The sequence below is a fragment of the Lepisosteus oculatus genome, chromosome 20, assembly GCF_040954835.1.
Source record: "Lepisosteus oculatus isolate fLepOcu1 chromosome 20, fLepOcu1.hap2, whole genome shotgun sequence".
In the NCBI taxonomy this organism is placed as follows: domain Eukaryota; kingdom Metazoa; phylum Chordata; class Actinopteri; order Semionotiformes; family Lepisosteidae; genus Lepisosteus; species Lepisosteus oculatus.
Window position 1 is genome coordinate 1,029,626 of NC_090715.1, and position 24,980 is coordinate 1,054,605.

Genomic DNA, 24,980 nt, shown 5'->3' on the forward strand with positions numbered 1-24,980 from the left:
GGCGAGAGCCTGATCCTGCAGCTGTAAGTTCACCCCAGGGGCTGCCTGGCACTGCCGCATGGCTCAACTGACAAACAGCTGGCACACAGAGCGCATGTGGCCCCATCAACACTGAGCCCTCAGTCAGCCTCCGGCCACAGCTACATCCTGTCCTTCCTGGACAGGGCATGTCAGTTACTTCTAACAAAGATCGCTTTATTTTCTATTTCTATCTGTTTATCTCCTGAGGGACAGGGCAGGAATGACGTCCTGGAAAATGCCACAGGGCCTGGTGAAGTAACCTGGCCAATGCAATGCCGTTCTGTAAGGACAGAGGAGCAGGGTCAGGGGGCTGTAGGTGCCACCCAGTTAAGACTCTTGCCCACCCAGGTGGAAAAGCCGTTGAGCCGTTGTGATCTGCCCTGAAACTGCTGGTCTGCTGACTGCCTCAGGCTAAGCAGCTCCCTTCTGCAAGAGCCTCTCACCCATGTGCCCTGCAACTCCCAGCTCCACACTTGAGCCAGCTGCCATATCACCCTGCAACTCCCAGCTGGCAGCCCACTGAAGCTTAGCAGATGTGAGCCTGGTCAGTATCTGGATGGCAGACTCCTGGGAAAAACTGCTGGAAGTGGTGTTAGTGAGACCAGTAGGGGGAGCTCACCCTGCAGTCTATGTGGGTCCTAATGCCCCAGTATAGTGACGGGGACACTATACTGTGAAAAGGCGCTGTCTTTCGGATGAGACATAAAACCGAGGTCCTGACTCTCTGTGGTCATTAAAAATCCCAGGGTGTTTCTCAAAAAGAGTGGGGGTGTTATCCTGGTGTCCTGGCCAAATTTCCCCCTGGCCTCCTAATAATCCCCCTCTATAAACTGGCTACATCACTCTGCTCTCCACCCCACTGAGTGTGTGTGTGGGGAGCGTACTGGCGCACTATGGCTGCTGTCGCATAATCCAGGTGGGGCTGCACACTGGTGGTGGTGGAAGGGATCCCAATTACCTGTAAAGTACTTTCAGTGGAGTGTCCAGAAAAGCGCTATATAGGCATAAGCAGTTATTATGATTATTATTAATAATTATTATTACTAGACAACAACTAATACTCTGCATTCCGACTAGTCATGGCCAGGAGGAGTCATCTATACTCCTGCAGCTTCATTTTGCAAAAAGAAACCGGATGCAAGATGTGGGACCCTTTTCATGATTTAAAGCACTTTTGGGCCTCCCAACAGTCCATTATTCTTCCCTTATTCCTGATGGTGCGTGACAGGACTGCCTCTTGTCTCAGTTCTGTTGGGACTGCTGCAGTTTTTCTGGAAGATGTCCTGGGATTTCACTATTTTCAGTGCTGATGATGCATTATCATCAAGCCAATGCCAGATTAGACCAAATAACTACCGCATAAAAAGCATCTTAAGGTAATGCTGGAGATTTTTAAACTCTTGTTTTTTTATTTTTATTTGAACAAAACCCCAGCTGTGTTTCTGCTTCTGATGTGTAAGCAGTGGTCTGCCATGATTTTCAGCACCAATGCACAAGCATGAAGAGCCAGATTACACAGTAAATTTGTGCATCGACAATGAACAACAGCGGATCACATTTACCCAGCAGGCCTAAAGCACACAGGTAATCAAACTGCAGTGACAGGATGTGAAAACGAATGTAAAAAAACAGAAACAGACTTACTCTTCTTTCCTTGTCCCCATACTCGATGCCCAGAGTGTCCATTGCACGGACGATAGCTGCCAGAGACTGGATTGTGTTACTGTACACCACAGGCTTGTACTGCTTCACGTCTTCACCGGAGAAGCCATCCTCATGGATAATCCTGCAAAGGTTCAGAAAGGTCAGGTGTCAACAGGCAAACGCCAAGATCTTAAGATGTCTGTACATTTCCCATGACCAGTTCACTGTGGCACCATGCTGTCCCACACCCCCCACGCAACCCGGTGCATTCCCTCTGACTGGCAGGGCGTCATAAAGGACCCAAAAGACAGACAGATGGGTGGGCAGGGAGATACTGTGGCTCGACAGGCATGAGAGGCTTGTAAGATTTGGAGCAGAGACCCCAGTGCCAATGTGATCTGTCCTTCGGTATCCCAGAGTCCTCTGCAAAGGGACTCTTTAAACAGATCTTGAAAAACCAAGCATTAAAACTGGGACAGGGTCCTAAAAGAATTCATGTCAGCTCCAGTGCCAGATTTCGCATTAGGCACTGCAGGCACAGTGTCGAGAGCCTACGAAATTCTTAGGGCCTAAGAAGGAGGGAAACATTCTAGTGACTAATGAAAAACGAGCTGAAGCAACATGCTTGCAATCAACTCTAGGTGCTCCAAATCAATAATCATACGCTATCTAGCAGCTGTTCTAGAAACTAGACGAATCGAAGTGATGGTCGCTCGACTCCATCGATCATGTGGTTTAGCATTAGAATAGTGTTGCGCCGCACCGGTCGCTTTAGCTGCTGCACCTCCTCTTAGGGATGCACCCACAAGGCAGGCTGGGGGCAGCAGCCCAGGGGCTGGACTTTGACCAGGCAGTGTAAATACCGGAGAGAGTTTATGAGGAGCCATTAGAAATGGTTGACAGTGTTTGCTACTTTGACCTTGTAACCCACTGTAAACTGAAGCACCCCTCCTTAATCCTTACCTTTAATGTGCATCATGTCAATCGACATAATTCAATTGGAGTTTACCCCTCTTTTTGCACATTTTGGAGTAAAAGTGCCTAGGGCCTTCGAATACCAAAATCCGGTCCTAGTGAGCCCTACATAAACACTGGGATTTATGCACCTCCAACTGGTTAAAACCAAGTCCCTATAACTCTGTCCTCAGTGTTCTGTCTAAGCAGGCCCAACAGAAGTTGCCACTTACAGATACAGTAAGTCTTTCTCTCCGTAGTTAGGCTGTGAGCTTGCAGTTTTAGCGAGTACCAATCCAGCCTCCTCCACAGAGGTGCAAGAGAAGACCTCGCTGTTTATGCCCCAGCACCAGGGCTGCTCATCCCATCACAGTCAACATCAAACCTCCTGGGCTCTGGGACATCAGCCGGCTGATTGTCTCACAATTATAAGCCAGATCATTTAAAAAAAAAACAAGACCTGAGCTCAAAACCCTGGTGCTTTCCTAAGGTTTCATATTCGCATTTACAGTGGAACTTGGATTCATTGGATGACGTCACTTGGATGACGAGTTGCTGACCACAGCATTTTAAAGACGAAGCCACATTTTGTAGCCCCGCTCACATTTAAGAGTGTAAAACCTCCCAGAAACCTCCCAGCACAGGACAACCAGTGATTCCTCCTGTTGTTCACAGTGTTTCTGCTCTTTGGCAGACATGTTTAGGCTATAACATTGCACTTTAACTACATGGTTAAGCAGTTAATTTCAACTACTACATGGTAGCACTTTCACCTCTGTTCAGACAAGACTTTGCACTGCAATCACACATCGCCCCTTATCCTTGTCTTGAGCTGTGTCATGTGACATTCACCAGCTGGGGAGCCATGACGAAACCACAGTGTCACAGAGGATTTTATGCAAATTTCATCTATTCTTGGCATTGACGCTTGGCATGAGAGCGTAGGCTGGCACAGGCCCCTGCAGTGGAGCTGAGGGGCCAGCGTGCCAGGGACAGGTGTGAGCTTTTGTTTTCAGGCGCTATATTTAGTGGCAGAGTCTGAAATCAGCAGCAAGGCTTAACTCTGGTAATTAAACAGCTAAAAACACCTGGCCAGAGTTATTCCTTATTAATATTTGCTTTAAAGATATTATATTTCCGTGTGGTCTGCTATGAAAGTCTGGACACGGTATGTTTTTCGATTTTTCCTCCCTTCTCCCACCATAGGCCCAGGAATCACTGAAAAAAACTACTAAAATGAAAGATGGCAAAAGTTTAACAAGTTCAGCACGGGTGAAACACATCTAGGAGGATTTGAAAGGGCAAAGCTTCACACTGTATCCAGTAAAAATAAATGAGAGTGCATATCTTTAGCAGGCCTTTAGGATTTTGTACTTTATACAGTTCTGGTGACCAATTTGACCAAGATCCAACTTCATCATCTGGAACAGTCCGCAATCATTCAGCTGCATGTGACTCAGGATAAATTATGAACCCCAGGAACCACAGGAGCTGAAACAATTCCCCTCTCATGTCTTTTGGCAAGCAGACCAAAACTTTCAAAAGTTAAAGATTGTACTGGTGAAACAGAAAAAGACTGTGCTGTTAAAAAAACATAAAGATTTTGTTGTTCTCACAGTCAAGTGCAAAGGAAACAGGCCATTTTTGGCAGCGATTCTGTTTTTAAGAAAATTAAACTCAATACGCTGTGCTTCTGTAAGCCTTCCGAAGCTCAGCAGTGGTAGTAACCTCAGGGCTGCTGGCCTCGGAGAGCGGGTCTTGTCTGGCTAAGCAGAACGGAGCAGGAGAGAAACAGAACAGTATGCTGATGCTGCAAGCGCACTCCTGGCATAATGCAGACAGTGCTGAATTCCTGTATGGGTGTTTTTTAAAGCTTTGATAAAACCACATTTGGACCCTGTGGGCAGAGTACGTTTCTTTAGGCAGAAGTGAGGAGAAGTAGCAAAAGGATGCCATGAAGCAGGCATGTCAAAGCAGGGCTCTGAGTGCCAGGAGGCCATGACTGGCATCATGGTGATAAGGAAGCTAGCTTTGCTGCCTCACACCTCTTGGGTCTCATTCCAGGCTCGGGCACTTGCTGTGTGGAGTTTGCATGGTTGAATTTGGAATCTCTGCATGGTTTACCTGCCTCCTCCCTGGGTTAATTGGTGACTCTGAAATACCCCTGTGTCAGTGTGTGTGCCCTCCGTTGGACTAGTGTCCTGTCTGTTGTATGGTCCCACCATGTGCCCTATGCTGCTGAGAATGGGCTCTGGATTGCTATGATCCCTACTAGAAAGTTTAAACACGCCCAGTCAGTGCTTGGCTAGGTTGTAATAACACAAAAAATAGCAGCCATCATGCAACCTATTTTACATTAATGCAAATACACATTTTTAAAATGCGTGCATAAACCCATAAAATATCCATTGTAGCTCTTAATATACAAGCCGCTTTATCACTCTGTTCTCCTCCCCACTGAGGGCTGGTGTGTGGTGAGCGTTCTGGCGCACTATGGCTGCCATTGCATCATCCAGGTGGGGCTGCACACTGGTGGTGGTGGAGGGGATCCCCATTACCTGTAAAGTACTTTGAGTGGAGTGTCCAGAAAAGCGCTATATAAATGTAAGCAATTATAAAATAGTGTCATTGACTGCTGCTTAAAAAAACTGCAACATAACACGATACTTTCATCAAATAACAATAGCTGACATTATAAATGCTTACCAGTTTTAGAATATCATTTAGGGCAGCACATGCAGGCAAAAGGAGATTTTTAGGCGAGTTGGGAGAGTCCCTATTTGACATAGCAGCTTAAGCACAGACCTTGCAGCCTCCTACCATTACCTTGGCTCACTGCATTTTGGCATGACTGCTTCCTTTCTTATACTGTATACTCCAGTGATACCCTATACAGCCCTCGCAAACTGTATCACTGCAGAAAACCAGAGCAGCTCACTAATTACAGCAGCTACATTTCGCCTAAAGACACACATCTCTTTTTCTATCAGTAGTCAGCCAAGATGCCAAACTGCATGTGGGCTACAGGAGGATGAAGGGAAGTGATATAAAGCTGTGATTCAGAAACATAAGAACTCCGGAGTCGTGCTCTTTCCGCGAGTGGCTGTTCGGATGTGCTTGTGTCATCGCAGACCCAGACGAGCAGTGATGCTGAAGTGAGGCTGTGTTTTACTAAAGCTAACAAAGCTTGGATTCCTGGAGCATGATGCACGTGTCTGTCCTGACATTCATGATAGCAGTAATGCTCTCGGCCTTGTTTTCTTGTGAAATGACTGCACCTCCTTGCAACGTCACACCTAGCCGAGAAATAATCTTTGCTCCAGCAGAATCATTGAATGTTTCATTGTGCCATTAGAATTTTTACCCTTATACTCATGTGTTAATAATTTTACTCTTTGCATAAATCACTGTACACCCCACCTTGTATATGAACCCCCCTGCATTGTTAAATCCAAATAATCAAATAATCGCTTCATTAGTGAAGCTGTTTCAAATCTTATAGGCTCCGTGTCTCAGCACCATCTCGATGGTCTGATATCAGAGCAAGTCAGCTGAACCTTAGCCCTGCAGCAAAGCCCTTGAGGACTCAGAACTGAGGTTCATTATAATCTTATCCTCCAGCAAGCTTGATTTGTAAATCCTCATTAGGTGTGTTTCCTCAGAGAGAAAGCAAAGTGTTCATTAATCCTATCATGACTTCATTCCTCTCATGATGGCCTTCATGGTTAAAGAAATGTTGCATTACATAGATTATGAAATTCCACATCTCCTCCCCCTTCTTCATCTCACTAGCTGTGCTCAGGGGGTCTTTAGGGATGAAGTGCTTATCATAGGATTGTATGACAGCTGCTAAACATTTGTGGCTCTTTCCCAGTCTGACACAGGGGTGTCCGCAAGGTGCCGTGCTGAGGCCTTCTGAGAGAAGCAAGAGAGCTGTGCAGATGTCGTGCCCATGCTGGGACAGCCTGAGGACAGCAGGACTGGCAGGACAGCAACATGCGCTTCAGAAACAAGGACAGGACTATGACACTCACAACAAAGATGGGACAGAACTCAGGTCTTTTAGGACAGGATGTGGACCTGAGAGACTCATGCTGACCCAGGTGCAATCACAACAGTGGTTGTGTTACGTCAGGCTCTACAACTTGCTCCAACACCTCACCTCCTTGTTTAAAATGTTGGCAGCTCTGCAGATCACATAGAAGAGCATCTCGCTCTGAAACGAACGAGCTCCCAGGGTGAAGCAGAGACGTACACCTGTGGCACCTTGAATGCAGCGATTGAGGATTGAGGAAGACAGGGTTCGAAAAGCACCGGACACCAGGCAAACGAGCCCTGGATGAAACACTCGCCCCTCGCTCATGCAGCCTGTAAGCAGGCATCTATTTATAGCTCCTGGAGTTAGAGCTCTTGACAGTGTCTGCAGAGACGCCCCGTCCCTCCTGTCTCGGGGAACACCTCGGGGTCAGCCCAGAGCAGCAGCGCCGCTCCTAATGGAGAGCCAGGGCTGATAGTGCCAGCGCTGGAATGACTGAGTCTGAGTCTTGGGTCCCGAACTGAAGCAGGACACCAAGATGCTGGACAGGCCGGACTTCAGAAGCTGCGGGCCTCGTAGCCAACAGGGGTGCACACGTCCCTCACCCCTCCTCCTCCCGCAGATCAGGAGCAGCCATCTCCTGCCTGGGGGGGCAGGGTGGCCCAGGAGCCAGGAACGGGGCTCACAGCGGAGGGAAAAAGGGAATATTTCTCTCTTAATATACCTTAAAAACCTGATAAGACAAAACAAAAGAACTAAAACCTATCATCCCCCTCCCCCCTTGACAGACCAATTTTCATTATAATAAACTTCTCAGACCGCTGTTCTCTCTGTACTTGAGAACAGCAGGGCTCACGGGCTGGAGGACTTTTGTTTAGGTAACGGCCACTTCTTGCCTTGTTTGGAGGTTATGAATGTTTGAGCTTTCTGCTCTCCTCCCTCAGGACTGCCTTGTCACTCTGCAGGACAGACTCTGAAACACAATCTCCTGTTGTCACCCTGACAGAAGTGTGCAGGAAATGCTGAAAAAGCAGAGGTATGAAACAAGGGCTCATGAGATGAAAACATTTCAAAGCGCTGTACTGGAAGATAAAGCTATTTTTAAAACCTGCAGGACACAATATGTGTATTTAGGCACTCAAACAGAAATGGCACGAAGAGAAACTTAGCACAATGGCAGAGATTTACATAACCAATACAGCTACTGCTGGAAAGCAACACCGAGCCTTTCACAGTTTCATATAACAACCGATAGCTCTAAATGTAATTAAAGCTTGCCCTTCTCGAAAGGAAACTGTGCTCTGCTGCTAAGCTGAGGGAAACTAATCTGCCTTCATGTGACCATATTTTTGTGAAGTTGCGGACTGTCACAAAAGCCCTTGGTGATGTGTCACAGCCGCACTTGAACTTAAGTTAAGTTTAATTGAAAACTAAGAATAGAAAAAAAGGAATATTAAGCCACAATCCTTTAGAGGTGGCTGTTTTAAGAGTCATGTCTTGGAAGAGTGCAGCTGTGAATCCTGATTGGGTACAAGAGGTCACATGTTGACAATGTATGATGTCTTCATTAGGAGAAGGTCAGAGACCAGGCATCTAAAAATGAAAAGCACAGAATAGTAGCTATTTCTATTTAATCACCATAAACCTACTCAATTTGGGATCCCTATTTGTTTAAAGTGTTGGCCCTCCAGTAGTCACCCCATTACCCACTTGGGAGAGAACGAGACATGGACATAAGAGGTGAACATGCTCCTCTGAGGCACCCATCTAGAGAGTGGGTGTTTGCCCCACACACCGCAAGCTCACAGCCGCACTACAGGGGAGTCCACTCTGACTGGAGGGCACTGCAGGCCTGTTGCTCCCCAGAGGTCACAACGGTCAATTCTGCTGGGGAGCCAATAGAGTCCCAGTCCACTGATCCCACCTCAAACTGGTAGCAGCTGTCCGTGCACTGCGGCCAGAACCCCAGACACAGGCAGCTAGACCCAGGCGTGACCCAGGTTCGAGCTGGAAACATCTAGAGACTGACACTCACTCTTTCTCATCCTATGATAAAAATGAGCTGTGGTCTCAAGACTATTCAAGTGTAAAGGATTTGTTAATTTACTGACTCTTGGGCTGAAACAGTAGGAAAATGATCAAATGAAGTAACTGGAACGCCTCTGGAAAACGTCTTCATGAGTATTTAGTGTGGCCACTTTTGTAAAGCGAAACTGAATACCACCCACGATGGTGGAAAAGGAAGGAGACATTTCACAAACTGAGAGTAAAAAATACCAAGTCAAATATCAAACATGGAGAAAAAGATGATTAGAAACATTTAGAAGAAACATCTCTAGAAACAGATTCACCCCAAATTGAAATTCTGCTGCAAGCGGACCCACACACCATGCACAGAAGGAAAGATCATTCCGAGTCGATGCGTTAGATGAAGCACCTCTAATAATCCGTGCAATTATGGTATCATGTTCCCATCTCAAGTGGTTCTCTGATTTTGAGTCACTACTCACACTACACCCCCCCACGCCAAACACTCCAGCTCTTCCATTCCTTTCGGTGATCAATACCCACTCCAGCTTTCTCCAGACATTCTCGGCATATGTATCAATTTACTCCCGGGCTCTGGGCAACACACAGGAAAATGGCTTTTAAAGATGTCAGATCACATTGCCAGTAACTGGCAAGGACCTGCCTTTGTCTCAGCTGGCGGCTTCTACAGCACACCGACTGGCCAGCGTTACCAAGATCCATGGAGTCCCCCTCTGCCAGCAATATTCAGAGGACCCTCCCACCTCCGCCAAACAGCATTGCACCCAGAGCTAAAGCAACACTTCTGGCCTGCTGCACGACACAAATGCATTCTCCCTTAGTCTTCCCTTTAGGTGCTGCTTGAGTGCAAGGGTGTTGCACACATGGTTAACAGTCTAGTTAAGGGAAAAGGAAAATATTTAATACCTAAGGTATTTTTTTAAGTGCAAGTGGTCACTCTTTCTGCAGGCCTGTAGGGACCTCTCGTTTGTCATCCGCCTAAGCTACTTGTTAACTTCTAATCAGAAACAATTCCCTTAATTACTCATACAACCTTTTCAAATGGCTGGAGACCTCTATCGTACTTTCTTCCAACATGCCCTTCCCTTCAATCTGCTTCTGACAGCTGAAGTCTACATCTGGATCATAGCTGCTTACTCTGAGGTCTGTAGGTGGACATTCTTAAAAACTGGTACCCAAGTTTCTTGTATACTACTCATTGTGGACCCTGTGCTCTTTTCTATACCTGAAGCAGTTTACCCGGAGAGGTAACCTGACAACAGGAGTCCATCTCATGAGTTCTGCTTAACAAAAGAACACCAGGCTTGTGGGAGTTTGTAACATCCCAGCCATGTTGTCAAAGCTTATACCCTGATTTCCTTCAAAAAACTGCTGGAATTAACTATTGGACGACTCTAAGCTCAATTAGCTACAAACTACCAGATGGGCTGAATGACCCCCTCTCACCTGAAGCTGTGATTATATAAGACATACTGAAGGTGAAGGTGTAAATATCACTTGGACAAACAGCAAACACCTCACGTGATGCCACAAGGGTTCAAGCTTCTTTTTCACAACAAGAATGACACTAGTCTGATTTTAAGAGATCAAGGCATCACAAAAGCTTACCAACAGGTTTTGGCATTAACAAACACACTAAAACACACTTCCCTTCTGAGCCACTACTGCTATCCACCATGATAGAAGGCCAAAAGCCCCACAGTGACCGTGGATTTCCTTCTGCTCTACAGCTTCATCACAGAAGGATCACACACATGGTCAAGGTTGGGACACATTACTTCTGATCTTTGTCAGACCACTAGTCTGAATTCCTCTTCCAGGAAAACATTTAACTACATTTGCCAAATCTGTACTTTAAAGACACTTGCATGAACCTCCATTGGACAGACTGAATTCAGGCCCAACGGGTCACAGCACAGCTTTTACCCATCAAGAACAACAGCAGCACTCCAGATCACTGATCCCTGCAGTCTCTGACAGTATTACACTGCTCACCTTGATACTGTAGATGACATTTAGGCAATACTATAACTGTATTATAACAATATTAAAAGTGTATTTTTGTATGTGGTGCTCTGTATGCATTCATAAACAAATACAAAATGTTCATACTCACATACAAGGGAGGAGTCTTACACCTAAATGCAACAGGCATTCAGTTTTGAGACAGCTGCCCCTGGTAAGCCTAGACAGCATTGTGAAATCTGTCACATCATCCGTGCCGAGTTCACCTCTGGTGAAGGTTCGTTACTCGGTGACTGCTTTCAGGCAGACAGGAGGCTCCCACTGTCGGACCTTGGACCTTTATAAAGAAGCTCATTTGTCTCAGAGCACAGACGGGATCAGACAGTTTGAAAAACACAAAGCACTAAATATGTAAAAACTGCAAAGACAGACAGCTGGTATATGAAACACAAACAATTTTTCTGGCCTCCCACATGAAAGCCTTTGTCCTCCAGAACATATGACAAGCTGGGTACCAGGAGGGTATGGGATCACCTAAGGCCTCAAAGGTGTCCTGAAAGTGACTGCGGAGATACATCTGCCTGTACCTGAATCTGAGCGCGTTATCACACATGCCATCGAGGCCTGTATGACACACTCCTGATGGCCCCTGCTCTCTCCAGCCTGTCAGGAGGGTAAATGTCCATAAAGATGTGTCAGAATGGAAAAAGGGAAAGACAAAGAGAGAGCCCCAGTTCTGACTTGATCCTCTCCGTGTGGACTAGAGGGTTCCAGCACTGCAGCTGTGCAGCTACAGGTCCTTCTGATTTTCACTGAAACTCAGCTCTCACTGAATTAACTAAACCAATTGTTGACTCGATTACTGCAGATTAACGGGTTACGGAACCATCCTGTTTTTACACAGCTGCTCACTTATTGAAACTATCGGACGTGTTCCAGGCTGTGCGCACTAAAATGTTTTGCCTGCAGCTTTGGCCATAGGATTTCCATCATCCCAGCAGCATCTACAATGCAAACCCTCTGGTCATTTGCAGCTCTAGACAATGTGAAGCATGGGTAGCGGGCAGAGTTCTGTTAAAGCACCTACTAAAATACAGCCACTTATCTAGATTATTTCTCACTTATTTCTGCTGTCAGCACCTCACTCCACACTCCCCATCAGTATCCTTGGAGGGCAGTTCTCTGTATCCACCAAGAGTCCCTGCCCCCTACAATCAGATGTGCCTGTTGTTAAACTGGGGTTCCAAGTACCTCCGACTCTATTAGTGGAAATCAAGGCTGTGTACATAATAGGTTAATTCATTCCCTGATGAATACACTGTTCCAGCCTTGTTCAATAAAGGCATTCTTACATTTAAAAAAGACAAAATTCACTTCACATTATCTGTAGCAGTGCGATTGCTTCATCCAAACCATGTGCCTTCTCTCCAGAAACGCAGATCTGTTTTTCAGGGAACTGCAAGTAACAATTAATTATGGCAAAAGCCCTGAGCATTAATTTACGGTGAATACCCCCAGGAGGTAAACTCCGCTGAGAAACCAGAGACAAGGAGACCAATTTACTAAGCTACCAGGTGAAGATTACTTGTAGCACAGTATAAACAGTCACAACTTCCAGTAATTAACAAGCTTCTCAAGATGTTATTTTCTGTTTCAGAGTTAATAGGACAGCATCCAGTCTGGCTTTAAGCTCAAACAGCTTTGATGTCAAATCTTGTTTTCATCTTGCCTATACACTGTGTATATGTGCTGTTATATATATGTAAGAAATGATTTTACAGAGACAATGTCTCTCTATAATGGCTCACTAACAAAGCTGGATCTCTTGTGAGGTCTACACTATGAAAGGAGATGTTAAAAAACCTTCAATGAGGTTTCAAACCTATTCACAAACTCTAAAAACTAAATACCAAAAGAGCTGAACCTTGACAAGCATTGCTGCTTGCATATTTGAAGTTGTGCAGGCACTGTGAAGTATCCCCCGAGTTTGTCCCACATGAGAGCACACATATGAGCTGGGAAGTTACTGAGGCTTTGCTGGGCTCTTGCTGGGAGAGAGGTTTAGGCTGAACCCTTCCAGTACTGTGTACAGTCTCAGGACTGGCCCTTCCCCCACAACACAGGAGTGATGAATCATTTTTGCATTTTCTCAAATAACATTTGATTAACTGGGAGATTTTCCAAGCACTAAATTATCTAATTTAAATTTAAACTCTGGTAATAACATCAGTTCTATATAAAGTCACCCTGGTGGTTTACTAGATTAAGTGTAAAACAGACACCCAGATTGAATCTGATTATACCTGTGGCAGAGATACTGTACCCTTTTCCAAACACTGCGCACAAAATAAGGATTTAGAACATGCATGTGCCTTGTCTGATAATCCCAATACAACCAGAAATAAATGCTTCAAACATAGTTTACCTAATAAATTAAAGGCTGCCTTGTAAAATCCTGTTTGCTCTGATTGGGAGAGGTACTGTAGCATTAGTATCTTATACTTACTAAGTAAAAATTATCCAGGCAGCATTCTGCTGCCTCTCCACATGTCAGTGGGGATAGCGGTCAGTGTCTCAGTGAGCTGTCAACAAGCCTTTCCCTTGTGCATGTTAAGAGCTTCAGAAGAATGGACAGACTCTGAAGATCACCAGCATGCACAGGAAAACCGCGTCTGACAGAACACACACCACGAGCTGAGAAAACACGCTGACGGACGTTGGAGGCTCAGTTTCAAGTCTGTAGTAATCTTGTGTAAACCTGTTCTAATTAAAGGTTGTACCTGGAGGGGAAAAAGATCTTCCTCTAATGGTGAGCTTTGCTACAGGGTTGCCTACATCAGTGAGGTAGAGACTGAACAGGACCCCAAAGTCAGCATGAGTGAGGGGGGGACCTACTGCAGCACCATGGTGGGAGTAGAGTATTACTGAAGCAGTTTACTACAGTTTCAACCCTGCCTTCCCTGTGCATCTCGAGAATGCCATGACATGCTGTGACAATGTGTTTACTGCAGTACTTTATGATGCTTCCATGGCCTGATGTAGCAGGGCACACTACTGTTAGTGAGGACAATGTTCATGTCATAGGAATGCACCACAATCAGATGGTGCAACCACAAGTCACCTATTGCAGAGCTTTGTGAGGGGTAGTAGCCTAGTAACGATGCTCGGGTTGGCTTTTTTTTTACCCACACCCGCCCACGGTTGTGAGAAACGAAGCCGCGCCCGCCCAACCTGATCTAAAATCTTGTTTTTTAACCCGAGCCCACCCGACCCGCGGGTGTGAGACAACCCACGTTTCACTATAACCTAGTTTGTCAGGAATGGCATGTACACTTTAACAATATACAACACGATTATCTTCAGAACACCTACTCAGCATTTTCCAAGCAGATACTTCCACCAGAGGCCCCCAGAAGCACCACCTGTGTTGCCGTTCAGCGCATCCCCTTCTCTGTCTGCTGCTGCACACAAAGGGAAACATCCTCGCATCCAGAAAAAATAGAACAAAAGATCTGCCTGAGTGCTCAGTGATCACAGAGTCAAGCCTGGGTCATGTCATTAGCTGACCGTGATCAGGATTCCCCAAAAGGCAGTGCTCAGGTATGTCATGTTAGAGAGAGGGTGGGAATAGTCAGACAGGGCTCTCTCAGGGCTCATCAGCACAGCTCGCCCTGTCGCCTCCCAGGCAGTTGCAGACTTGTGGTGCTGTTGGGTGATGACCGTGCCTCTCCTCCAATCAAAGCTGAGCCTCCAGTAAGGGGTGGTGCTGCCTGTGATGTGTCAACAGATGATTGATCAGAGGAGTCTGACTGCACTTAATAATTAATAATAATAATAATTGCTTACACTTATATAGCGCTTTTCTGGACACTCCACTCAAAGCGCTTTACAGGTAATGAGGACTCCCCTCCACCACCACCAATGTGCAGCATCCACCTGGATGATGTGACGGCAGCCATAGTGCGCCAGAACGCTCACCACACATCAGCTATCAGTGGGGAGGAGAGCAGAGTAATTTAACCAATTCCTAGAGGGGGATTATTAGGAGGCCATGATTGGTAAAGGCGAATGGGAAATTTGTCCAGGACACCAGGGACCACAGGACCCCTGCTCTTTTCGAGAAGCGCCCTGGGATTTTTTAATGACCACAGAGAGTCAGGACCTCAGTTTTAAGTCTCATCCAAAGGACGGCGCCTGTTTACAGTATAGTGTCCCCGTCACTATACTGGGGCATTAGGACCCACACGGACTGCAGGGTGAGCACCCCCCACTAACACCTCTTCCAGCAGCAACCTTAGTTTTTCCCAGGAGGTCTCCCATCCAGGTACTGACCAGGCTCACACCTGCTGAGCTTCAGTGGGTTGCCAGTTGTGAGTTGCAGGGTGATATGGCTGCTGGCTCTTCATCGTGTGCACTGAGCCATGATCCACGACGTGCAAAAAACACAACTGTCTGTTCCAGTTCACAGAAATAATGGATGATTCTAAAATTGAAAAAAATATATTACAGCAAAACTCTGTAACAAGCTGGTTTTATTCACCTCCAGCCTTGATCCTGTTGCCATAAGAGGGCCTGCCAGCCTCCATACATCTCTGGAGTCTGGCCAAAGTGTGCCACTCCTGCAGGAATGCAGAGCTGGGTCATGAACCAGAAACACACCAAATCGCAGAGTCAGCAGGTTCATACTGCCCGCCCTGCCAAAGTCCTTCTACCTGCACTCCGAGGAATGCTAAATACAAAACCTGCAGAGCAGAACATATGCAGATACAGTATGTTTGGAAGGTTTTCCACAAAATAATCCAGATCATCTTGCCATTCCATTGTCAGGTTGTATTCAGAAAAGAGTTGTACACTGCAAAAACAAATCACTACACATCTGTAGCCTGAGCAATATTCAAGTCCCTCATGGCTTTCTGCGTTCACTGCTCTTTTCACACCCGATATCTAACCACACTGACTCATCAGCAAAAAACTGAAATAACTGAATTCATAATTTTGCATTTGTCTTAAAATAACCTTCTTAAAAATGCCAGCTATTTGAAAGGTCACAGTGTATCTTGAATTTGAACAGAGGTGAAATCTAATGAAAAAATGAAAAAAGAGTTCAGCACAAGCTTCTAAAACATACATGTCACTGCTGTTATTTTAAGATCAAATCAGTTGAGAGCCTCTCTCTGTACAATTTTCTGCATGAATTACGTACCTGTCCTCTCTCACAAACTCAAATGTGAAGGCAGATCTACACGAGACCCACATTTCCCAGTAATTAATACATTTAACTGTGGATTGCATACAGTATCTTTTTATCTTCACACAATCACTAGAAAATAAAAGAGAGTTACATAAGAATAAAAGTTACAAAAACCTACTCTACACATTTAACAGCATGGTCTAAGCACTGGCTCCACAAGAAATGTGACAGGAAATGCGAGAGGAAATGCTAGTTTTTCCTTATTCTTTCGCCCATTTGCTCTTTCAACCTGGCAGGAACTCCTATGTGCCATCACTATATGCAACCTTTTTCTCATCAAAGCAAAGAAACAAATATTTTTTCTTCAGTTAGAACTCTGTCCATTGTGAGCCCAGCTCATTCTATCAGGCCTGTGCTGTTCTGCCAGAGCGATTCTGTGCAGAACAAGCCTGCCTTTTAATACACAAAGAGCTAACGACCTCTGTGCCAAGCAGCGACTGTCCTGCTGCTCCCAGCGATGCTGTCATTTTTCTGAATGATGTTTTATGGCAGATCAAGCTGGCAGTGCCAGTGGGCAGCAGGGCTTAGGAATGGGCTGTTGGGGCAGTTGTGTGGCAGAGACTCTATTCCACACAGACAGGGATACTTCTGGACCACTTGTCCTGTTCCCACCTACTGCCCTGCAAGACTAAAGCGGACCACACCGAGCACTACAACCGAAAAGACCTCCGGCCAGCTCCAATTAACAACCTGGAGCAAGACTGGAGAAGCCCACCCCCCCTGAGCCGAGGGGCAGAGCTCACCAGACACAAGGCACAGTGACGGAGACTGGAATGTTCAAGTTACAGTAGGTCACACAGAGGTCAGTGAGGCAAAATGATGAAACAGCTAACATAAAATTATAAGTGGAAAAACAAAACCTTGAGATACACGGAGGTTAGGGAGCGGTTGGATCTTTTACATTCTCTCTTTGTTGTTTGTCTTTCAGGCAGGTCTTTTCCCCGTCCCCCCCCTCATCGGGCACGGCGGAGAGGGCCTGTGACCTCGGTGTCCGAGGACTGCCCAGGGAGCACCAGGAACACACAGCATCTGGGAAAAGGAGGGTCCAGGAGCACCTGTTTTGAGCCAACCTGAGCCTCCGCCCCCACATGGTTAGCGAACCCCTGCCTGTGCATTGTCAGTGCCCCTGCACGCCCAGACCCTGCTCACAAGACCCTTCCCCCAGATCAGCAAACTGCGTGCTTCACATTCTGTTCTGCTCTGCTCCACAGAGCCTGGCAGTGGCTGCGTTTGCGAGCTGGAACAGCCTTTAGAAGTTTTTCCTTTTCTTTCTCAGCATCCGCTGATTTTGCAGATAAGCAACAACTTATTTTTCTTTCCTTAAATAGCTCCGGGGAAACCCATTCAACTGCATAAATAACTGTCCAGCCCGATACCGAGCTCAGATAACACACTGTTGCCCTGTATCTCAGCCTCACATGAAAAAATACAGACAGCCTGGCAGATTTAACGAGTCTGAGAGGGGCTGCACAAAGCACACAGACCCAGCCAATATGTGCAGAAAAGAGTATCTTTGATTGTAATCATGTTTTGCAGCCTCTCAACCTGCAACCAGAGCATCAGTCTCTTCATGGCCTAATCCAACTCTGTGCGGTGGAAGATGAAGTCACCATTTTCAAAAGGAAAGAAAACCCGTTTACCTTTTGTGGCCTTTTATCCTTTTCCTAAAACATCACGGCAATTCATTGCTGCAAAACTCTCATGATGCAGAGCCAGCACTGTAGATAAAGAGCAACAGATGAAAAAGTCTTCAGAGCCCTGCTTATCTTTCACATACCAGCAGGCTTTCCATGAATGAGCTCCTGTGATATTGTGAGGCACTGTATCTGGCCTTCCTAGGGCTGGGCATAGCCGAGCTCAGCTCCAGCACTTTTGCTTCATGTGTAGCTTCTCTGACCAACGCTGCCTGGGAGGAAAAGTTGGAGTCATGGGAGTTCAAGGTCCTAACCAGGGTCAGGCTGTTTCCAATCCAATGAAAAGATGAGGAGAAGGAAAATCATGGCCACTGACCTTGCTTGGCAATCAACCAGCTCCATAAGCCCATCTTTCCCATTCATTTCACCAGCCCCTGCCAGCTGAGAGCAGATTGCAGCGATTACACCCTGCCTAATATCCTACCTCCTTAATAAAGAGCAGACTGGAGGGATACAGCCCAGAATCTAGTGAGCTGACACCGTGAGACTATACCTGACTGCCTGGCAGAGCCTCAGTCAGCAGAAAACTGTGCTGGAGTCTGGCAGTTCCTCATGGCTACTCCATCTGTGTGACACTTCCAGAGTTATAATGGTCTATGGTTCACCGGGCTGTTGCCAATGTACACTGGTGAACAAACACAATGTCACTAATTGTACTCATTCACTGCAAACATGGAGAACACAAAAGCAGGGTGTTGACATCACTGTTCTGTATCCATTTACATAGGATTATTCATATATTATACATGGATATAAAATATCACATAGTATACACATAATATAGTAGTTAATTATTCTTATTGTGCTTGAACAACTGTTTCTTGTACGGTACTTACACTCTGTGCAACATTTGCACATACGGTAAGTAAGGATGTCTAGTGAGCACAATAATAAAAAATGAATAATGAAAGCAAAGGGCTTGTCAGTCTCCCACAGCCCACAGTCCCCATTTCTCACACCGGCTCTCCCCATTCAGGCCAGCCCCTAATAATCAGGCATCGCATTCTGGCCACCCACAAGCCCAGCTCCTCTGTATGGACAGCAAATGGTCTATTGCATTCTTCTGAAACAATGGGCCACAAAGGATGAATCAGTTAATGTAATTACTGACTCTAAACTTTTTTTTTAAATCCTCTTTAAAGAATAGGAAAATTCAGTCACTTGAATGAGACACTAGCGGTTCTGGAAAAGTTTAACCACTTCTTTTTCTATTTATAATTTTGTAGTGGACAGCAGATGAAGGGGGGCATACAGAGGTAGTCAGTGCTGCTGACTCACACTTGTGGGTCTTTTCAAACTCTGTGTATCCAGAGATGGACTGACATCTGTCTGAGATTGTTGTCCTGCTCTGCGCCCAATGCTGATGGGATGGGCCTTGGTTTGCCACCCAGACCCTCACCAAGACTGAGATGCGTTCAGATATTGGATGGTTGCACTAGGCAGCCTCCACCATGATCAGGACACCTTAAACACTGAAGCACAGGGCAGACGATAAACACTGCTGACAGCACAGCTTCCAAGCTCCCAAGCACAAGAGACACAAGCACTGACATTAAAAATAACATGAAGTTTCACAGTAATCAACTGGCAGAGCAAATCACAGGGGATACAGGAACGCCGTGGAAATTACAGTAATGGGCTGGGAACAAAGCAGCTGGGATTAGCTGACTTCTGTTTGTTCTTGATCCGAGTAGTCACTTCCTATAGCATCATCCAGAGTGGTCCGAGTAACCCTTTAATGTGATTAGCAGCGCAGTAGTGATTTTTTAAAAAGACAAGCTCTCCCAGCTCCTCTGCACTCTGAAGCCAAGTGGCTGGAGAAGAACAGAGAGCAACGCTGTTCACGAAGACAACAGATCAGTTACACAATAACACAACAGGACTGTCACATTGCTCTGTAGTGCAGCATCATCGGACCCAGTGGAAATGCTATACTCTGCTATTGCTCAGCTCCACGTGTTTCGTTTTCTAAATCTATTGAGGGAGCAAACACCAGAACCACAGCCAGAGAAGCACCTCAAGCACCGCAGAGGCGTAGCTGAAATAAAATCAAATGTCAAAGCATGGTCTATTAATGTGTCATGCACTGACCTCTGCAAGCTAAAGAGAGATTCACACAAGCGCTGAGCTGCTTCTGGCCTGATGGCATGAGATGACACTTGCTCAGACTGTTGCCACAAACTCTCCCCACTGACGATTGGCAGCCCTGAAATCAAACCACTACATCAGGAGGCTGGTGCAGGCTGCTCTGTGGTATGGGCACTGGAACGTACCCATGTCCGCCAGGGGCTCTTCTTCTAAATCATGTGTGGCCCCAACACATCCCCAAAGTCAGAGAAGCAGCACTCCGGCCCTCCCTGATTTAGGGTCTCCGTGCTCAGTTTCAAATCTGGACGTCACATAATCCCCCAAGTGACTGAACACAACTGCATGTTTAATACAAAGAGGTTACTGGTCTGCTTTTTACTCAAATTTGTAAAAAAGTGTTTTTAAGGAAGACTTCACTACGTCAAATAGATACTTGCCTGACACATTCAAACGCTTGGTCTTCAACAGAAATAACGCCTAATTAAAAAGAAGATTTTTAATTCAAATTCATCAGGCTTAGCTGAGTACTTTTTGTGGTCTTAAATCAACCAGATTAGATACTCAGGACTGATGCACACAATCAAATCCACAGAGACAATGATATAAATACTCAACAGTAGCCACCAAGGGCGTGGTACCGCACAGACACTCACATCAGCAAACTCTCTGGGGCTCCTGCCCCCCCAGGCTGTGGGAACGAGACCTTCCTGAGCTTCTGGGCTGAGCCTCAGGACTGGGAAGCAGTGTGGGACACTATTTCTGGAGGGCCCTGAGGATCCCAGCCATCAATTTATATATTTTCACATATTTGACAGACCTTAAAAGATACCTTGCAAGAGATGTGTCCCCTGTCATATCTGTGATCCATGCAATCCCCTGGTACCCAATTCTTGGCTGGACACCTCCCCAATCTTGCTGGTAGACATTTCCCTCTAGACCCAGCCCTCTTTAATCTGAATGTCTCCGGGAAGACGGCCCTTGACAGGGGACACAAACTGGGCTGGAATAGGACATTTGTTGTCCAACATTGGTCTCCCTTCTCCTGCAGCTCAATCAGCACATTGGGGAGATGGCAGCCAGACTCAAGGACTTCCTGTTTCCCTCACTTTCACTGTAATGTTTTTGGGGAGAGTGGAGGGGGACAGGGAGAGCACTGGGGCAGGATAGGCCTGAAGTAGGCTTGGGGAGTTTCCTTCTATCAGGGCTCATTTGTTCCCCTTTTATTTTATTTTTTTATTTTTTTTATTTTAGAGAACAAAACAAAACCATTTTACATATAAACCAGCATTATTTAGCCTTACTTTTACAATACACTTTCGACTATACATCACAAGCAAAAATGGTCTATTCCTGTTTGTTCCCCTAGTATTTAACACTTATATAACTTTTAAACAAAAATATATGCATTCCAAGTGAGGAAGATATATACATTTATGAATATGAAAGGGGAGGAGACTATAGAAATGTACCTTATTAAGTTTCAGTTATTTTTTATCTCAACAAATTCCAACCTTAACAGTTTAATGTACTGAACCCATCTAGACCAATAATTGACAATCTTCTTCATTTGTAATTTTAGTAAAAATGTTATTTGTTCCATTATATATATTTCCTTTATTAATTCAATCCAATCATTCATTGTTGGCAGATCTGTGAGAAGCCACTTTCTTGTTATAGCTTTCTTCCCTGCGGATATAAGGATTCCAAACAAATATTTGTCAGTTTCCCTCCAATCAAAATCAAGTTTACCAAAATATAAAGCCTCAAATATAAAGGGTACATTCCTTTCAAATATGGTTTCCCGGGCCTCATGTAACTCCTTCCAGAAAAGCCTTATTTTAGGGCAGTTCCAGAATATATGCCAATGATCACCTTGGTTTCCACACTGTGTCCAAAACTTAGAGTTTTCCCCAGTATGGTGCGCCTTCTGACTCAGAGTAATGAAAAATCGAACAATGTTTTTCCAGCAAAACTCTCTCCATAAATGCAGGTTAGTACATCTCCATTGAAATTCCCAAATTTTAAGCCACTCTTCATTCAAATATCTAACTTCACTTTCTTTCATCCATTTATCTTTTATAAACTCTGTGGAATATGATTTATTTTCCATAAAACTTTTATATAATCTAGATATAATACCTTTACTTAATTCTGATTTGTAGGATTCTGTAACTACTTTCGCTACCCCATCATTAACAATATCTAAATCTCCCCTTGTAATCTCCTTATTAAAATAGTGTTTCTCCTTTAAATATTGAAAACTTTGTAACTGATTCTTATCTACTATATTACAAAATGCAGTTATTCCTTTGGTGATCCACATTTTAAATCTATTATCAACTTTATTTGGTTTAAACTCTGTATCATACGCGCACCATCTGAGTATCTTTACTGCCTCACCTAAATTATATTCTTTTGTGATCATATTCCATGTCCTTAGTTGAAACTTTATCCATGGATCGAATATTTTTTCAGTAACTTTAATTCCTATTATCTAATAATGCCTGAATTGGGGGGCTATTTAAAAGGGATAATTCAAAATCTTTCCACCTGGCTTGATATTCTGGATTACAAGAATTAATTAGAGGTTTAATTTGAGGTTTATTATTCATAATAATAATCTTTCAAGTTTGCTTAAGTCATACCCACTTTATCTTTTGAAAGTTGCAATGTTTTGAATCTAATTCTAGGTTTTCTCCCCTGCCAAATAAACCTAGAAATCATCTTATCCCATTCTGAAAATTGTTTTGCAGAGCCTTCTACGGAGAGAGCTTGAAATAGGAAGAGTAATCGGGGCAGTAGATTCAGTTTTACAGATTCAATTCTAGAGCTAAAACTCATAAATGTTAGGTTTAGAATTAGGTTCCATTTCAGTATATCTGCTTTAATTTTAGTTATAAGGGGTCCATATTTTATTTTTGCTAATGTAGAAATATCTTTTCGTAAATAGACTCTTAGATATCTCATTGAACTTTGGTCCCACTTAAGGTGGTATTTGCTTTTTTAGAAATCGGGAGGGTTGTAATTAAAGGTTCGAATTTGTGTTTTTTGAAAATTTAACTTATAGCCTGCTAGCAAGCCAAAGCTATTTTAGAGTTTCATTAGTTCTAGAAATGAACTAGTGGGATCCTCCAGATATAACACTGCGTACAGTGCTATCTTGTGCTCATTCCCTTGTATAGAAATACCTTTTATTTTGCTATTTTGTCATATCCACTGGGCTAGTGGCTCTATATATAGAGCAATGGAGCAATGGAGATAAAGGGCAGCCTTGTCTAGTCCCTTATTCTTAAGTTATTCTATCACATAAATAACCATTTATTTTGATTTGTGCTGTTGGTCTATTATATAAGGTTTGAATACCTTTAATAATATTTTCACAAAACCCAAAACTACCTAAGACCTTATAGAGGTATTTCCAACTAACAGAGTCAAAAGCTTTCTCAGCATCTAAGCTCATCAAAGAAGCTTCTAAATTATGTTGATGAATATGGTTCATGATATGCAATGTTATCATGGGTTTGCCTATCTTGAATAAAGCCTGTTTGATTATAGTGTATCAAATGAGGGAGAATCTTTTCAATTCATTTAGCCAGTATTGCTGTATATATTTTATAATCCACATTAAGGACTGAGATTGGTCTGAATGATCCACAATCTAATCTATCTTTCCCCTCTTTTGTTCCCCTTTTAATCGATATTGGACACTTCATAGAATTTTATTCTCCCAATTTTCCCCCACTTTCCTGCAGAGGCTCAATCCAAGCTCATCTGCCCTCTCTGTCTGCCCGGAGGAACACAGAGGAGTACAGAACCCAGACACAGAACCAAGCCCATCAGGATCAGACCCTCTGCCCTCTCTGTCTGCCCGGAGCAACACAGAGGAGTACAGAACCCAGACACAGAACCAAGCCCATCAGGATCTGACCCTCTGCCCTCTCTGTCTGCCCGGAGGAACACAGAACCAAGCCCATCAGGATCGGACCCTCTACCCTCTCTGTCTGCCCGGAGTGCACAGAACCCAGATACACAGAACCAAGACCATCAGGATCAGACCCTCTGCCCTCTCTGTCTACCCGGAGGAACACAGAACCAAACCTATCAGAATCGGACCCTCTGCCCTCTCTGTCTGCCCAGAGAAACACAGAACCAAGCCCATCAGGATTGGACCCTCTGCCCACTCTGTCTACCCAGAGGAACACAGAACCAAGCCCATCAGGATCTGCCCTCTCTGTCAGCCAGGAGGAGCACAGAACCTAGACACACAGAACCAAGCCCATCAGGATCGGACCCTCTGCCCTCTCTGTCTGCCCGGATGAACACAGAACCCATACTCAGCTTCCACTGGACTCAGCCCCAGAGCCTGGACTGTCCATTTCCGAAGCTGCAAGGAATTTTATTACTTTTATGACTTTTTCAAGGACTTGTATGACAGAGGCAGCTGTGCAGTGCAGCGCGCCCCAGTACAGCAGACAGTAGCTTTGGGGGAATGGTGCGCTTCGGGCTGAAGCTGTTAATATGATTATGAAAAAGGGCTCCTCCGTCTTCTTTCCACATGCTGTTCTTGTTACCCTGATAGCTGTCAGCAGGAAACGCCCACAGCGCTGACATTTTCACCGAGGGCTTAGAAAGAAACAATCTTCTTAAATGTGCAAACAAATGGTGAAGCCACACGGGGCCCAGAGCCTTCATCTGAAGCACTTTAAAAGAGCTGCGCCGCTGATTGATGCTGGTATCCAGCACTACGCCTGTCTGAAAAACCTCTCTTCCAACAGCACCCAGAGCACCGCCATAAAGGCCTACCAGGTCACCCTCTTTAGCTATACAATGGTTATTCAATATAATTATTGCTGTAAATATATAATGTATACAGCATGTCCCGATGAAGAAAATGGTTCCATTAAGCAGAAAAACACCCAACCAAGGCAGCATGAATTAGCAATTGTGGTGGGAAGAAAAAAAATAAAATGTAATTTCTACAATTAGTTTAATGAATGGCCACCTATAGCCTTAAGCAGGAACGTTCAGTAATTTAGTCATTCCCAAGGAAAAACAAAAATCCTGCCTGAACAAGAGACCCAGCGCTTATTGTGCAATTATGAACAAGAATGACACAATCCAGAACATCTGCTTCTGTGTTATTTTTTTAATTAAGTGTTTTAAATCCTAAAGGGATTTGAGGGAATTCCTTGTTCTAATCACAGAAAAAAACTATTAATTGAACCAGAGCCTAAGGACACAGTCAATTTTAACCAAACTGATAAAATTGAGTTAGTGA

At 44.8% G+C, this 24,980-nt stretch overlaps 1 protein-coding gene across 2 annotated transcripts in view; it reads right to left on the bottom strand.

Annotated features, from left to right (window-relative positions):
• gnao1a (guanine nucleotide binding protein (G protein), alpha activating activity polypeptide O, a) overlaps positions 1–24,980 on the bottom strand; it is a 102,972-nt gene that overhangs the window by 72,139 nt on the left and 5,853 nt on the right. For both annotated transcript variants that reach the window (XM_006641425.3, XM_006641423.3), the window contains exon 3: positions 1,666–1,807. In XM_006641425.3, the coding sequence (XP_006641488.1) occupies positions 1,666–1,807 (142 nt within the window). The remainder of the gene's footprint in view (positions 1–1,665; positions 1,808–24,980) is intronic.